General features: G+C 40.2%; 1 protein-coding gene across 10 annotated transcripts in view; it reads left to right on the forward strand.

Moving 5' to 3' along the window:
• The window catches only part of UBN2 (ubinuclein 2), a 101,208-nt gene that overhangs the window by 50,887 nt on the left and 32,741 nt on the right, over positions 1-17,580 (forward strand). For 7 of the 10 annotated variants that reach the window (XM_001150331.8, XM_009454315.5, XM_009454313.5 and 4 more), the window contains 4 exons: positions 1,903-1,953; positions 2,922-4,472; positions 13,174-13,405; positions 13,833-13,925. In XM_001150331.8, the coding sequence (XP_001150331.2) occupies positions 1,903-1,953; positions 2,922-4,472; positions 13,174-13,405; positions 13,833-13,925 (1,927 nt within the window). The remainder of the gene's footprint in view (positions 1-1,902; positions 1,954-2,921; positions 4,473-13,173; positions 13,406-13,832; positions 13,926-17,580) is intronic. The other 3 variants (XM_009454314.5, XM_054656309.2, XM_054656310.2) reach the window with 3 other exon arrangements.

Consider the following 17,580-nt stretch of genomic DNA (forward strand, 5'->3'; position numbering starts at 1 on the left):
GGTATAATGTGCCCTCTTCAGAGGCCTCAAAGGCATTCCTCCTATAAACCATGTCAGACCTGAGCTTGCAGTCTGAAATACAGAATACATGAGAGAATAAGTTACTATGAGTGAGATTCAGTAGGAACAATAAACAGCAGTTAGATCCCTAAGACGGACAAGTAGTGCACTTATGGAATTTAGTACACAAAATAATTTTACTGAAAAATTTTTAATATTTAGAGAAATAGAAAAGGGAATAAAAAATATCCTATCAAAATAGACAAAGTAGATTTGAAAGAGAATCAAAATATAACCTCTAGAAGTAAAAACTATAATCATTTGAAATTAAAATTTTAATGAAAGCTCATACTCTTTAGGTTTTACACTTTGCTCCATAGCCTTTGTCTCTTTGGTTTTTGTTGTTGTTGTTGTTTTTAATAGATGAGGTTCTTTGCTTATAAGATTGTGGCCAGATGGTCATTATATATTATTCTGTGGCCTTCCTGACTTTTTTGGTGTTAGAGCCTCTTTAAATGCAGGGTAAATAGTCTTCTTTTTCTTTTTCTTTTTTTTCTTTTGGAGACAGAGTCTCACTCTGTCACCCAGGCTGGAGTGCAGTGGTGCGATCTCGGCTCACTGCAACCTCTGCCTCACAGGTTCAAGCGATTCTCCTGCCTCAGCCTCCTGAGTAGCTGGGACTACAGGCGCACACCACCATGCCTGGCTAATTTTTATATTTTTAGCAGAGACGGGGTTTCACCATGTTGGTCAGGCTGCTCTCTAACTCCTGACCTCGTGATCCACCCGCCTTGGCCTCCCAAAGTGTTGGGATTACAGGCATGCGCCACTATGCCCAGCCAGTAGTCCTCTTTTTCTTAATAGCCTACTTTGTCTTCTGATCCAAATAATATTGAGCCAGTCTTTCATTAAATCTGTTGAATTTAGATGTTGTTTTGACACTTGACTTTATTTTTATTAGAATACTAAAGTCTTAGTACCCTCCATAAAGGATTGGTTATATTTTGATACATCTATTCAAACATATGATTAATAGAATAATAGGATAGGAAATTTATTAAATTCTGATACTGGTTGTGTTAGGATGATATGGGGGAGTCATCAGTTTTTTTGTATGTTTCCTTCTCTATGATTAAATTACTTTTTCAGTTTCCCAAAATGGAAAAGCTATACTGTTAATGTGGTTTTTTTCTACTGTAACTCCCCATACTGTTTCTAGTTATAAAGGTAAGATAAGGAAATGCCTACAAAAGAAAATGCAAATAACCTGGAAAAGTAAGGAGAAAAGTAAAAGTATCTATAAATTTCTCCTCAGTCAGAGAATAAAAGCTCTTAGCTTTCTAGGACACATCTTCCTTCCCTTCTTCTGAAACTCTGTTCCTCCCTCCCTCCCTTCCATTCGTCCATCCATCCATACATCCATCCATCTATCCAATCAGCTATCTATTTATTTAGTCTTTTATATAAATGGGATAACCTGCTTTTTTGACTCAGTTATATATCCTGAACAATTTTCTCTGCCAGTATAAATCTGCACACTATTCTATTAGAGTGGATTTAATGGTTTTATAAATAAAAATTAATCAAAAAGTTATTTTAAAACAGCAGTTTTATACTAGTAATACTTCCAATATTGGGATACATTTCCTACCTGTTATTCTGTACTTTTTATAATGGAATTTTCACTAATCATGTAAGTGGATGGCATATCAAAACAAACGTGTTTCATCTGCATTACTCATTCTTCTTAGCAGACATTTGTGACCTTAATGCAGTTACACTTGTACTTCCAATTGGTAGTGAGGTTTTTAATCAGGGGTTTTAGAGTAAAAGCTTAGAAAAAATACTAAGGAAGTTAGAGTGTAACAGTATTCTTAACAGCTTGCTTATGTAATACCTTAGGAGGTGATGGTAAAGACCCTTCCTCTCCATTCTTTCCCCACTATGCTTAAGGTAAGTGCTATGGTTGTATAAATCAGTATGTAATATAACACTCTAGGTTTGTTTGGGTTTGTTTAAGAAACTAATTGAAGAGACTTTGATATGACTTTTATGTAATAGGCTTTTGCTTCTCAGTCTTAAAAATAAAATGAGTCAAATACTTTTATCTTTAAAAATAAATAGTTGCTTTTAAATTATTTTGCTCTTTGAATATTATAAACTGTGCTCTAGTTCTTTTTCTTAAATATTAAGAAGGTTGATTATTTGAGAAACAGACTCTAACAACTCTTAGGTATTCAGAGTTGTAATTCTTAATACCCTTGTTTTCTTAGCATAGAGCCCTGCTCACAGCGGACACTTAGTGGATATATATTGAATAAATGACAAATGAATAATTTACAAATAAATTACAGATTCACCATAATAAATAGCATAATTTATTTATGCTTGGATTGAATCATCTGCCACTTTGACGTACCAGTTTTTCTATGTACTGGCTGTAGGGTAGCTGCAGGACAGGGCATACAAAGAGGCAGAAATGCATGGAAGCAGAAAGTGAAGGTCAGCCTCCTAGCAAACCATCCCAGACGAGAGGGGGAGAGTCTTAATATAAAGGCAGAATTTATTCTGAGTGCAGGGGAATAAAAAGAGAATAATCTGAACAGATGGATTTGGAGCAGGATTTGAAGATCTAATGCAGGTGGGGGAGGCTCATCAGTAATGTAACGAGTATATGAATGTTCCTTCCACTTGGTGTTAAGTATGACAGCTATGTGCAATATATCAGATACTTTGTCTTGTGAGGACAGCTCAGTCAGGAGCTCTGTCATCTCAAAAATTATTTTTGTTTTGATAGTCTCTGAAGATTTCCAGTAGAAAAACAATTGTAATTGTCATGAGAATCTTTTAGTTATTTAAAATTAACTTTGTAATTTTTTATTCACCATTTCTATTTTTTTCCATATGATGCTTTACATTAGGAGTGTAGTCCAAAAAAGGACCAGAAAACTCCAACATCCCTGGTGGCTTCGGTTAGCGGTCCTCCAACGAGCTCCAGCACAGCTGCCATTGCTGCAGCTAGCTCTAGCTCTGCACCAGCCCAAGAAACCATCTGCCTCGACGACTCACTAGATGAAGACCTTTCTTTCCATTCACCTTCACTGGATCTTGTTTCTGAAGCTTTAGCGGTTATCAACAATGGGAACAAGGGCCCTCCAGTTGGCTCAAGGATAAGCATGCCAACCACAAAGCCTCGTCCAGGACTGAGAGAAGAAAAATTAGCAAGTATCATGAGTAAGCTGCCACTAGCTACTCCCAAAAAACTAGATTCTACTCAGACTACACATTCTTCAAGTCTTATTGCTGGTCACACAGGGCCAGTACCAAAGAAACCCCAGGATTTAGCTCATACTGGCATCTCTTCAGGCCTTATTGCTGGTTCTTCCATTCAGAACCCTAAAGTTTCTTTAGAACCTTTGCCAGCCAGGCTACTTCAACAAGGACTTCAGAGGTCAAGCCAGATTCACACTTCTTCCTCTTCACAGACCCATGTCTCCTCTTCTTCCCAAGCCCAAATTGCTGCCTCTTCTCATGCTCTGGGAACATCCGAGGCCCAAGATGCTTCTTCGTTAACACAAGTAACAAAGGTGCACCAGCATTCAGCTGTCCAGCAGAACTATGTGTCTCCATTACAGGCCACCATCAGTAAATCCCAGTCCAACCCCGTCGTGAAGTTAAGTAATAATCCCCAACTCTCCTGTTCCTCCTCACTTATTAAGACTTCAGATAAGCCACTTATGTACCGCCTTCCCTTATCTACCCCCTCACCTGGAAATGGTTCTCAAGGGTCCCACCCCCTGGTTTCTAGGACAGTACCTAGCACCACTACCTCCAGTAACTATTTAGCCAAGGCTATGGTGTCACAGATCTCCACGCAGGGTTTCAAATCTCCCTTCTCGATGGCTGCCTCCCCAAAACTTGCCGCATCTCCCAAGCCTGCCACATCTCCTAAACCCCTGCCCTCGCCTAAGCCTTCTGCCTCACCCAAGCCCTCTCTGTCAGCTAAGCCTTCAGTATCAACTAAACTTATTTCTAAATCTAACCCAACTCCCAAGCCTACTGTATCCCCAAGTAGTTCCAGTCCAAATGCACTAGTTGCCCAGGGTAGCCACTCCAGCACTAACAGCCCAGTCCATAAACAGCCCAGTGGAATGAACATCAGCAGACAGTCTCCCACCTTGAATTTATTGCCCTCTAGTCGCACTTCAGGCCTTCCACCTACAAAAAATCTTCAGGCCCCCTCAAAGCTAACAAACTCATCATCCACTGGAACTGTTGGGAAGAATAGCTTGAGTGGAATTGCAATGAATGTACCTGCCAGCAGAGGTAGCAACCTTAACTCAAGCGGAGCTAATAGGACTAGTCTATCTGGGGGAACAGGAAGTGGAACACAGGGTGCTACCAAACCATTGTCTACTCCACATAGACCATCCACTGCCTCAGGGTCTTCAGTGGTAACAGCCAGTGTGCAGGTATGTATGTTCTGTACGTCCATGTGATAAACTATAAGATTGTATAATGTCGTCTTTCTTGTGGGTAACTTTAATAAGCTTTTTATGATATGTGGATTGTTCTCAATTGGCTTATTACAGCCTGCGGCCATGGAATGTTGCTGATGCTGACATCACAGTGACAGGCACACTTGTAGTTGAGGTGTTTGTTGGGATATGGATTTTTTTTTTTTAAGTAACAAAGGTGCACCAGCATTCAGCTGTCTGACAGAACGATGTCTTCATTACAAGCAACCATCACTAAATCAACTTTAAAATTATTTGAAAAAACAAAACTAAAATGGCTTATTTCAAACTTTCTCTCTTATCAAAGTCCAGAACAAAGTAGTAACTTAGGAATTTAACGAACATTCGCTTAGCTCTTCCCTTCCCTTTTTCTCCTGCCAATTTTCTTATTTTTAAATCAAATTTATACATTCATGTTATTTTTTAAATCATTTATCTTCTCGAAATTTTTATTTTGCTTAATTTTGTAGTTATATATAATTTTCTATGTCAAATTAGTGTCAGTCGCCCTTTTATACCACAGTTTTCCCGTTCGTGAATTTTTAGTTTAAACTTACCTCTCAATTAGCTGAGTGCCTCACTCAAGCAATCTTTTCAAGAAGGGTAGCCGGGCATGGTGGCTCGTGTCTGTAATCCCAGCACTTTGGGAGGCCAAGGCAGGAGGATCACTTGAGGTCAGGAGTTGCACTCCAGCCTGGGTGACAGAGCGAAACTTCATCTCAAAAAAAAAAAGGGTAGCATAAATGCTATTTTACCTTAGCTCATGTACACCTGATAATTTCTTTCTGTGCTGTCACACTTGAGTAGGCATAGCCTTCTTGGGGCACTAACTGTTCCACTCCCAATTTTGTAAATACTACTCCACTGACTCTTGCTTAGTATTTAGGATTATGGAGAAGTCTGAGACCATTCTCAGACTCTTTCTCATTCTCTTTTTGTTCTGTTATCATTAATGTGTTTTCTCTGCCTAGTTGTCATTAATTGTATACCTAGAACATAGTAATAGCTTTCCATCTCAGAACTGGTTATTTATTTTAGATCAAGAATATTTTATTGTATTATGTGTCTGATTACTGTTTCTGATCCATTTATCGTAAGTTTTTTGAGAACTCTTTATTATATATATATTTTTTATTTTTCCCTAAGACAGAGTCTCGCTCTGTCGTCCACGCTGGAGGGCAGTGGCACAGTCTTGGCTCACTGCAACCTCCACTTCTCGGGTTCAAGAGATTCTCCTGCCTCAGGCTCCCGAGTAGCTGGAATTACAGGCACCCGCCACCATGCCTGGCTAATTTTTGTATATGTATTTATTATTATTATTATTTTTTTGAGACGGAGTCTTCTCTGTTGCCAGGCTGAAGTGTAATGACGTGATCTCGGCTCACTGCAACCTCCACCTCCCAGGTTCAAGCAGTTCTCCCTGCCTCAGCCTCCTGAATAGCTGGGATTACAGGCATGGGCCACAATGCCCAGCTAATTTTTGTGTTTTTAGTAGAGACGGTGTATTGCCATGTTGGCCAGGCTGATCTTGAACTCCTGACCCCAGGTGATCTGCCCACCTCGGCCTCCCAAAGTGCTGGGCTTACAGGCGTGAGCTACCACGCCTGGCCTAATTTTTATATTTTTAGTAGAGATGGGGTTTTACCATGTTGACTGGGCTGGTCTCAAACTCCTAACCTCAAGTGATCTGCCTGCTTCCGCCTCCCAAATTCCTGGGATTACAGGCATGAGTCACTGCGCCGGGCCTATATTTTATCTCTCTGTCTTCCATATCATCTTCTGTTATTGTTTTCATCTCTATGCCACTTCTTTGTATTCTGACACTTTCTCAGATTTGTCCTTTATGTTAATGATTTAGTTTCTTTAACTTTTTTCCCCTGAAAGTAATATATGTTCATTGAAGGCAAATTTAGAAAAAAGAAAATAAAAATCACCTATTAATCCAATACTGTTTATGCTTTGTAGGTACTTTTTAAGACTTTTTTCAACAAAATGTGTTTTGTATAATATTTCGTTTTTTAACCGGCAAAAAAAAAATACCATTTTATGATATGCAAGTTCTTGGGTTCTTAAATATTCTTTGAAAACATAACTTTTATTTATTTATGGAATTGTGTTGTCTAAGGAAGTGCTCTTTGTACTGCCTCCTATTTATGTGGAACAGGAACATGTAATGAGAAGAGTTTCCCCTTGCTGTATGTCAAGGTTTCCTGCTGTTCAATATAGTCTAAGGGTTGATATTCAATATACATTGTATATTCAAATCATCATTCTGCTACTAATGTAGGCATAGGAATGACTGGATGCCAGAATTCTAATGTAGAACAAATTCAGCTAACTGGTAATTCATTAATTGAAATCTAGGATTAACTGATGTTTTATGTATGTACATTTACTTTCATCAGAAATAAAATAATAAAAACATTGATACTAGGGATTATATGTTAAAATGTATATGGAGATGGATGAATAAAGGCCTTCCCTTATGAAAAAAAAGGTATATGGAAGATTGGAGTTAGTCTGCATTACTGTTTATTAAATAGTTTACTCTTCTTAAAATTAATTCTTAATTTGATCAAAGGAATAAGTGAAAAGATAGCATAAATGGTAGTTCCCTGCCCCGTATCCTCCTCCTAGGGTTAACTACTTTTAACTGTCTCAGCATTTTCTTCTTTTTGTTTTTAAATAATAATAAATGGAAAACTCTTGATTTTATCAATTTTATAAAAAATTGGGGAGTTATTTCTGGAATTAAAAATTCATTTTTATTTTCATTTGCTTCATTTTCTTTGAACTTAAGATTAAATCTTTCTTCATCCTTTGTCATCTCTACAGTCTGTCAGTTCTATTTTGTTCCCAAAGATCTTCCTGTATTTCATTATTTATTGCAAAAGAACCCCTATACTGTCTAACAAATAATTGGTTTGTCAGCATGAAGGTTACTTGGCAAAGTATGAGTTTCTGAAGACTAACTACTCCCTCCTGGTTTTCTTCCTCTCCCATGGCTTTATGATTTGGAGACTGAAGTGTTCCTGCCTTCATATCTGATCTTTTTTTTTTTTTTTTTTTCTGTCTTACTGGTTTGACTGAAGAAAACGTTAATAATTGAATAAGGTCATTTCTACCCTTTGGCGAAAGTAAGGTTCTTTTTGTTTTAACATAGCGTCTCAATAAAGTCTTACCAGCTATCTTGTGGCCTCTAGAACCTGTCTATAGCTCTCCAACACTGAAAACAGAGTTCCTATCTATGCCTGTAAAGCATTCACCTTCTGTCTGAAAGGCATCTGTGGGTGTCTGCTCATTTGCAGAGTGAAAATGACAGGTCCTTTAACAAATGGCAAAAGTTAAACTCCTTCTGGGTTCAGGTTGTTAGCTCTGCTTGCTTTCTGTTTAATAACTTTCCACACAGGGGTTTCCTCCTCTTTCTTACCCTTCAACTTACTGATTTTCTGTGAATCCTGTCTTTGCCACTTTATAATTCCAAACATCATTCATTCATTAAGCAAATGTTTATTGAGTGTTTACTATGTGCCAGGCACTCTTCTAGGTGCGGGGGATATAGGGATGAACAGCATACTCACGCATATAGTCTAGGTAGGAAGACAAGGAAAAATACAGGTTTTTTCAAAATGTGGTAAATGCTGTGAAAAAATTGTAGGATAATATGATAAAAGTGATTGCTGCTAACGTAAAAAAGGTTAAGAAGGTTTGAGGAGGTAATGTTTGATTTGAGAATTGAATGAGCAGAAGCCAGCCATGTGTAGAGAAGAGGGGGAAAATAGTTCAGGCCAGAGGGAACAGTTGTATGAAGACACTGAGATGGAAAAGAGCCTGAAGTGAAGGCCTGCATGGCTGGACCATGGGGAGAGAGTGGTAGGTGATGAGATCAGAGAGAGACCAGAACCATGTCATGGAGGACCTTGTGGACCACAGTAAGGACTTTGGATTTTATTCTCTGTGCAGTGGGAAGCTGTTGGAGGTTCTTAAACAGGGGACTGGTATGGTCTGATTTGCATTTCAAAAGTTTACTCTGGGCGTTGTGGGGAATAGGGGACCAGTGCACTCACCAAAGTAGAGTATGTGGTTTAAAAAAAAATTTAATTGCGGCCGGTCGTGGTGGCTCATGCCTGTAAACCCAGGACTTTGGGAGGCCGAGGTGAGCGGATCACGAGGTCAGGAGATTGAGGTCATCCTGGCCAACATGGTGAAACCCCATCTCTACTAAAAATACAAAAATTAGCTGGGTGTGGTGGCACGTGCCTGTAGTCTCAGCTACTTGAGATGCTGAGGCAGGAGGATCACTTGAATCCTGGAGTTGGAGGTTGCAGTGAGCCGAGATTGCACCACTGCAGTCCAGCCTGGCAACAGAGGGAGACGCCATCTCAAAAAAAAAAAAAAAAAAAAAAAAAAAAAAAAAAAAAAAAAAAAAAATTCCCACTATGGGAAGAGCAAGGATTCCCTTCAATGTTTTTTCCCCTGGGAATAAAATGTAGAGGTCACGGAAAGTATTTTTGATTATGGGGCATAATCTGGAACTATTTACCTGCTTCATGCTGACTTCTTGTGCATGATCCCAGATGATACCAACATTGGAGTACCCCACTGCTGAAAGGTCTCCATCTTTTAGGATAGAGAGATTTGCAAATACCCATGTCACATTTAGATTATCTGATGCTTCCATTTATATTTATAAACAAATTAAAGTGGATATAGAAGTTACTTGAAAGTGTAAAATGTTAGACAGTTACGGCATAGTATCACTTTTTTGCTATACTTGAGTTATTTAATTTTGGAAATTGCCCTCCCTAATTTACATTTTGCTTTTTTTTTTTTTTTTTTTTTTTTGAGACAGGGTCTCACTCTGTTGCCCAGGCTGGAGTGCAGTGGTGCAATCTTGGCTCACTGCAGCTTCCGCCTCTAGGGTTCAAGCAGCTCTCCTGCCTCAGCCTCCGAGTACCTGGGATTACAGGCAGACGCCACCATGCCTGGCTAATTTTTGTATTTTTAGTAGAGACGGTGTTTCACCATGTTGGCCAGGCTGGTCTTGAACCCCTGGTCTCAGGTGATTCACCCAACTCAGCCTCCCAAAGTGCTGGGATAATAGGAGTGAACCATCGCACCTGGCCCTCATTTTGCATCTATTTTAATGCTTCAATTACACTCCTTCAGAAAAGCTTTAAAAGATTCCTTTTATTAACAGTATTTAATGTTCCTCACTAGGGAACTCCAACTGGGGCACACAGCCTTGGAGACTCTTTGTCATCCCAAGACTGCAGTAGAATTATGATTAGAAGAAGCAACTCTGGTTAATTTTTTTTTTTTTTTCCGAGACAGAGTCTTGCTCTGTTGCCCAGGCTAGAGTGCAGTGGCACAATCTCAGCTCACTGCAACCTCTGCCTCCCAGGTTCAAGCGGTTCTCCTGCCTCAGCCTCCTGAGTAGCTGGGATTACAGGCATGTGCCACCACACCTGGCTAATTTTTGTATTGTATTAATGGATTAATTATTGTAATTTTGTATTTTTAGTAGAGACCGGGGTTAGTAGAGACCACCACGTTGGTCAGGCTGGTTTCGAATTCCTGATCTCATGATCCGCCCACCTTGGCCTCCCAAAGTGCTGGGATTACAGGCATGAGCCACCGTGCCTTGCCAACTCTGGTTAATTTTTAAGTTGATGCAGGATCTTTTCTTTCCCAGTTGCATTAAGATACTATTATTTCTAACTTGGTAATTTTTTCCTAAATGCACCCATTTTATATATTGTGGTTGGCACAGTACAGGAAAAGACAGGCAAATAAGAAAAACTGTCAGGTTCAAACATGGAGTGGTGAAGATTTGTACTTAAGTGTAAGAGCAAATTTTGGTAAAAAAGAAAGAATGGGTTTGTTGACTATAATGTCATCATTTTATAATGCCGGAAAACTAAGGTTTCAGGCCTAAGGGACTGGAAAGAATGGAATTCCCTGATGAAAGCAGTTGACAGAAGATGGGGGAACCCATTGGAGAAGATGATTTCAGCTTTGGATATGTCAAGTTGGTGCTAGATATTCAAGTGGAATTATTCACTTAACTCTCAGATATGCAGGATGGAAATTGAGATGAGAGGCCAGAACTACGGATATAAATTTCAGTTGTAAAATTTGTTATTTTTATTAACAAATAAAGGAGAACAGGGGAGGGAGGCAGTTAAAGAACCAGGAAGAAGGCTGCTTGCGGATATTCTTCATTTGTTGAGCAGTGGTGTAGCCTCTTAAGTGTATAAATATATGTAATGTTATGTGGCATGTGTGTGTGGAAAGATTGTCTGCATTTTACTTATACATTAGCTTAAGAAGTACCCCACCAGAAGCAAAAGGACAAAGATTTTTAAAATAATCAGTCCTTAATTAATAATGCTCATTGATACATGTAATAAAACTGGAAAGAGCTAACATTCATTAGTTATTTTTAAAATAGTCAACAAATTCCATTTTCCTGATCAAATTTAGATTTAGATGGACACGGTGGCTCACGCATGTAATCCCAGCACTTTGGGAGGCCGAGGCAGGCGGATCACTTGAGCACAGGAGTTTGAGACCATCCTGGCCAACATGGTGAAACCCCGTCTCTACTAAAAATACAAAAATTAGCTGGGCGTGGTGGCGCACGCCTGTAGTCCCAGCTACTCAGGAGGCTGAGGCAGGAGAATTGCTTGAACCCAGGAGGTGGAGGTTGCAGTGAGCCAAGATCGCAGCACTACACTGCAGCCTGGGCAACAGAGTGAGACTCTGTCTCAAAAAAAAAAAAAAAAAAAAAAAAAACACGGAAAACAAAAAAAATACAAATTTAGAACTGTTAAAGTTTTGACCAGGAAAATTTGGATTTGGTAAAATAAGGCTACAAAAGAAATCTCAGAATGACAGAAACTATAATAGATAATATATGATAATGAGAAAATTTGATTGTATCAACTCTGTTGATAAGTAAGTGCACATAGAAAAGAAAAATGTTGGCCAGGCATGGTGGCTTATGGCTATAATCTCAGTGCTTTGGAAGGCCTAGGTGTGAGGATCGCTGGAGCCCAGAAGTTGGAGGCTAGCCTGAGCAACACAGACCCCATCTCTACAAAAACATTTTGAAAAGTTAGCTGGGTCTGGTGGCACATGCCTGTCTGTAGTCCCAGCTACTTGGGAGGCTGAGGTGGGAGGATCACTTGAGCCCAGGAGTTTGAGTCTGCCATGAGCTACAGTTGTTCCACTGCTCTCTAGCCTGGGTAACAGAGTGAAACCCCGTCTCTAAAAAAAATAATAATAAAATTTTTTTAAATAAAAAAGTCAAAATGGAAAAAAATGATTTAATTGCCATGTAGAAAATTGTTCAAAGAATTAAACTAGCTATAGGAATGTATTTGCCAGGCATTCTGGCTCACACTATAATTCTAGCACTTTGGGAGGCCAGCGCAGTGAGGAGATGGTTTGAGCCCAGAAGTTCGAGCCTAGCCTGGGCAACATGGTGAAACCCTATCTCTATAATAAATACAAAAAATGTTAGCCGGGTATAGTGGCATGTGCCTGTAGTCTTAGCTACTCGGGAGGCTGAGGTGAGAGGATCACTTGAGCCTCCAGGAGGTTGAGATGGCAGTTAGCTGTGATTGCACCACTGCACTCCAGCGTGGGCAACAGGAGACCCTGTCGCAAAAAAAAGGGGGCGGAGTTTGGGCAGGGGGAATATATTTAAGTAAGTTCTCTGTGAAAGCCCATCCATGTTGGCATATTTCTTATTTATTTTATTTTTTTAAAGTCCTCCCTGCAGTCCAAATATGTTAGCGTATATCTGATTTCAGTGTTTTTATTCGTAAACATAGCATCAAAGCCCAGGTAGGGGAGTGTGAAAACACTGTCCAATTTATCTTTTACCTCAAGGAGTGTAATTTCAGAAAAGTAATAAGGTGAAAACCCGCTTTCAGGAGTTAGAGACTAGAACTAAGGAAACTGAAGTCTGTCATTCTGTTTGATAATAAAAGGAAGACAAATTAGATAGTTGCTAGGAGTTGGGGAAGAGCTAGAATAACAGTGTGGTTATAAAAAAATAATAAGTTTCTGTATATGAGAAGGCAGAGGAAACATGGAAAAGGTGCAGTACTAGATATTTATACAGGAAAGTTCTACACGGTGAGAATTCATGGTGTAAGTCAGGTGGTTAGCTTTGGAGAAGGGCAGGTGAGGCTCATGGCGAGGAAGAACACCTTGGCCTCGTCTCTCTAAGCTGATGTGATGACGGTAAAGGATACCAAGTAGGACCCTGAAAGCAGCAGTCTGCAGCAGCCACTGCAGGAAAGATGATGAGACAAATAGTAAAGTGAGCATTTTTAGAGACCGAGCTGAAATTGCATGGAATTACTTACTCATGGTTCAGGTGTTTGGGCTAGGAGGCAAAAGTGGAGGAGTGCGAGTGGAAGGTTGGGAATTAGTAGATTGAGAGAGTGCGTGGGTGTTCATGTAAGTGCCACTAAAATAACAGCGTCTAAGGAACCTACCGTGGTAATGAAGAGCCTGTCTCACAACGTTTCTGTCAGAGCAGATGTAAGGCACAGTCTTGCATCTGTGAGGATATTATAGAAAATAAATCAATTTGGGTTGCTTTATTTCTTATGTATTTTGACCCCTGGTTTCTGCACAGTCCACAGCAGGAGCATCATTATTGGCTAATGCCTCACCTCTGACTCTCATGACATCACCTTTGTCTGTAACAAATCAAAATGTGACTCCTTTTGGGATGCTGGGTGGCCTTGTTCCAGTGACCATGCCCTTCCAGTTTCCCTTGGAGATATTTGGCTTTGGAACGGACACAGCTGGAGTGACAACCACCTCGGGATCTACCTCAGCCGCTTTCCACCATAGCCTAACTCAGAGTAAGTGGGGCTCTTCTATTTGGTTGGGCTGTCTAGCTTGACAGAACAGGAAACCTTACAAATTTATTCTAATTAAGAGTAGTCCAGTTGGAGTTAATGAAGATTATAGTTTTTTTTTTTTTTTAAGAAATGCAGTTTATATATATATAGTAAGTCAAATTATTGGACACTGGGGTTTTATATACAGTTTTTAAGCTATCAATACTACATTTCCATCTTAATGAAATTTTTAAGAGGAAGTCAGTTGTGTTGGGTTATGTGCATACACATACATTAACATAAGTAAATTTTTAAAAACGTGCTCTAGTCTTAGAAGGCCTTCGAAGTCAGGTGCTGTGCCTGCATTACATAAATCAGTTTTCATTTTTGAACTAAAAGGGCTCAAATCTGGATTTAAAGATGACTGACAAGTCTGTTTTCCTCTCAGATTTACTAAAGGGTTTACAGCCAGGAGGAGCTCAGCATGCAGCAACGCTTTCCCACTCACCTCTGCCTGCACACTTACAGCAAGCATTTCACGGTGAGAACGCCACCTCCTTCTTCATCTCTTTCTTATTTGTATAGGCTTATAGATATGGATTATACTTTTCTGAAAACAATGTGAATGGAATGGCAAAGATTGGAAAATGCAAATTTTCATAGACTGAATCCTCATTCCTCATTAGCAACAGATTCCTTTTAAGAGGAAGGAAATAGGTAAATGAGATCTGTAACATATAAAAAGAGCCTTTTTGAAGGTGTTTATTATGTGGAAATGATGACTAATCAGAGGATTCATAAGATAGTTAAAAGTTATGTACAGTAATGATAGTAGTTTACATTTATTGAAAGCTTACTAAATGCCACAGTCTTGTGACAGCTTACATGGATTAGCTAACTTAATCCTTACAGCAAGCCCCTGAATGATAGATGACGATCTCCATTTTACCAATCACGAAACTGAATCAGAGAGCTAAGCAGCTTGCCCAAGATAATACACAACTTGCCCAGATAACAAATGCTTGATCTGAGATACAAACCCAGGAAGTCTGACTCCATGGCCTGTATTCTTAGCGATTAAATGTCTTGGCATTTTAGCGGAGATGAAATTAATATGATCCTGCCAGGCACAGTGGCTCACTCCTGTAGTCCCAGCACTTTGGGAGGCCAGGGTGGGCAGGTCACCTGAGGTTGGGAGTTTGAGACCAGCCTGGCCAATATGGTGAAACCCCGTCTCTACTAAAAATACAAAAGTTAGCCAGGCCTGATGGCGCATGCCTGTAGTCCCAGCTACTTGGGAGGCTGGGGCAGAAGATTTGCTTGAACCCGGGAGGTGGAGGTTGCGGTGAGCCGAGATCACGCCACTGCACTCCAGCCTGTGCAACAGAGTAAGACTCCGTCTCAAAAAAGAAAAATTAATATGATCCAAGCTGTATGCATTATGTCCTTGTAGGCAGCCAGATCGCTTTGAAATCTGACATTAGGCAGTCAGATTAGGCAATGTGCATAACACACTGGGCTCCAGCTTCTCGTTTTCCCCAGCAGTCTACCTCCATAGACACTGATATTATTCTGAAGCCCATTTTCAGGATCTTTTGAGCAGAAATAACTGCTTAGCTGCCCTCTTAACTTTGGAAGTTGACTAGGCCTCACTTTTTTTTTTTTTTTTGGCCACTGCATTAAAAATGATCTTTGAACCAGTTTACCATTAACCACAGTGCAGAGATGGGAACTGAGGGGCAATCTTGAGGCAACAGATTGCCATTAATCCTCCGAAAGAACTAAGTGGTGAGCTGTCTCAGTCTTAACCTTGAGAATGAGCATAAAACCACAGTTGTGTAAAATGGGTAACACAGAGTCGTGGCACAAATGTCAGCAATCCCGATCTTCCGAACTCTGACTAGTTTAAATATCTAAAGAGAATTTCCCTGTGACTAAAGCATGTCCCCCCCTGGGTGTAGACAGCTGCTTGGTATAATGAATCCAGCTGAGGGTAGTGTACTCATGGGCAGATTGGCATGAATGTGGCCACCTGCAAGGAATTAAACAAGCAGGATTCTCGTGGCTCAAAAAGACCCCAGTGTTCGCTCTTACACGAACTATCAAATTTATCTATGCAGCACTGCTATTCCGGGGGGAGAAAGGAAATATGACTGTCAGTATTTTCCAAATAACTAAAGTTAAAAAGTTTAAAATTTTTCAACCAGGCGTGGTAGTTCATGCCTGTAATCCCAGCATTTTGGGAGGCCAAGGCAGGCGGATGGCTTGAGTCCAGGAGTTCGAGACCAACCTGGTCAACATGGTGAAACGCTATCTCTACAAAAAATACAGAAAATTTTCTGGACATGGTGGTGTGCACCTGTAGTCCCAGCTACCCAGGAGGCTGAGGTGGGAGGATCACCTACACCTGGGAGGTTGAGGCTGCAGTGAGCTCTGATTGTGCCACCGCACTCCAGTCTGGGTGACAGAGTGAGAGTCTGTCCCCCCCCCAAAAAAAAAAGTTTAAAATTTTTCCTTTAAGAAACATTTTAAAGTGTAAGTCACGGAACTTGAGGATCAGACTTGGATTTTTGAATTCCAGAACTGCCAGTTTGAGTAGGCTTGTTTGACCATCACTTTCTCTTGCTTGTAAACTGGAGACAACAAATGTTTTTTAATGACTTCATATGAGAATCTAATAAAAAATAATTGATTTAAAGCTTCTAGCTTGGCACCTGGTGCATAGTAAGAGCTCAGTTAATGTTGATTAATTTTATTTAGTCTAAAACAAAGGTCAGTAAAATTTTTCTATAAAGGGCCAAATAGTAAATATGTTAGGCTTTGCAGGTCATATGGTCTCTGTCACCACTACTCAACTGACCATTGTAGTGAAAAACAGCCATAAGGAGTATTTAAACACATGAGTATGACTGTAAATAAAACTTCATGTGCAAAAGCAGGCAGGGAATCAGATTTGGCCTATGGGCTGTAGTTTGCCAAACCCTGGTCAAATTTGTTCCTTTTCACCTGTGTATTTCTGCTATTCATGCCTCTTCCCTCAGAGTGAAAGGTTTCCTTCTCCTGTCCTTTGCTGTCAGGCATGGGTTGTCTTTGAGGCCTCATTTTTCTTGCTAAGGCCATGACCTGTTGGAGACTTTCTCCATATTCTGTTGGCTTTCCAAGTCATTGGGCCTTACCCTTGCCCTGATATCCCCCTTTCCTCTCCTCCTGTCCAGTTTTTGTAGGTAATTTAGTTGAGGCTTAAATGAAGTAATCAACATTTTTTCTGCAAGCATTTAAACAGCAGTATGTAAAAATAGAAATTATTTTGAGCTGGTGTGGTGGCACACACCTGTAGTCCCACTACTTAGAAGGCTAAGGCAGGAGGGTCTCTTGAGCCCAGGAATTTGAGGCTATGGTGTGCTATGATCGCACCTGTGCATAGCCAGTGTACTCCAGCCTGGAAAACATAGCAAGACTCTCTCTTAAAAAAAGAAAGAGCCAGGCGTGGTGGCTCATGCCTGTAATCCCAGCACTTTGGGAGGTTGAGGCGGGGCGGATCATGAGGTCAGGAGTTTGAGACCACCTTGACCAACATGGTGAAACCCTGTCTCTACTAAAAATACAAAAATTAGCCAGGCATGGTGGTGTGCGCCTGTAATCCCAGCTACTCGGGAGGCTGAGACAGGAGAATTGCTTGAACCTGGGAGGCAGAGGTTGCAGTGAACTGAGATCGTGCCATTGCACTCCAGCCTGGGCGACAGAGCAAGACTCCGTCTCAAAAAAAAAAAAAAAAAAGGAAAGAGCCTTGTCCCAGTAGCAGACTTTCCTGTCACTTAAAGCTAGGTTAGAATGAGCACACAGACTCAGCTGGATGTTTTTCACTACAGATGAAAAGTTTGCTACGTTTGTTTACACAAATAATCAGGAATTACGAAATGCTGTGTCCTGGCAAGAAATTTTATTTCACTTACAAAAAAAAAAAAATGAAATTGACCTGTCTTCCAAAGGAATTGAAAGATGTAGTGGGTCCCTTGGAGGTAGGAATTGTGTCTTCTGGTTCCTTTATAACCCTCTCACAGCATTTGACACAATTGGCTGGGACGTAAATGATCAATACTTGTTGAAATATTTAAAAAACACTGAAAACCACAGTCATTTGAGAGAACAGGATCATTGTTGTTGAGTTTTTATCTCCATGATGTTTTATCAACCTC

Source organism: Pan troglodytes, chromosome 6, assembly GCF_028858775.2.
Source record: "Pan troglodytes isolate AG18354 chromosome 6, NHGRI_mPanTro3-v2.0_pri, whole genome shotgun sequence".
Lineage (NCBI taxonomy): Eukaryota > Metazoa > Chordata > Mammalia > Primates > Hominidae > Pan > Pan troglodytes.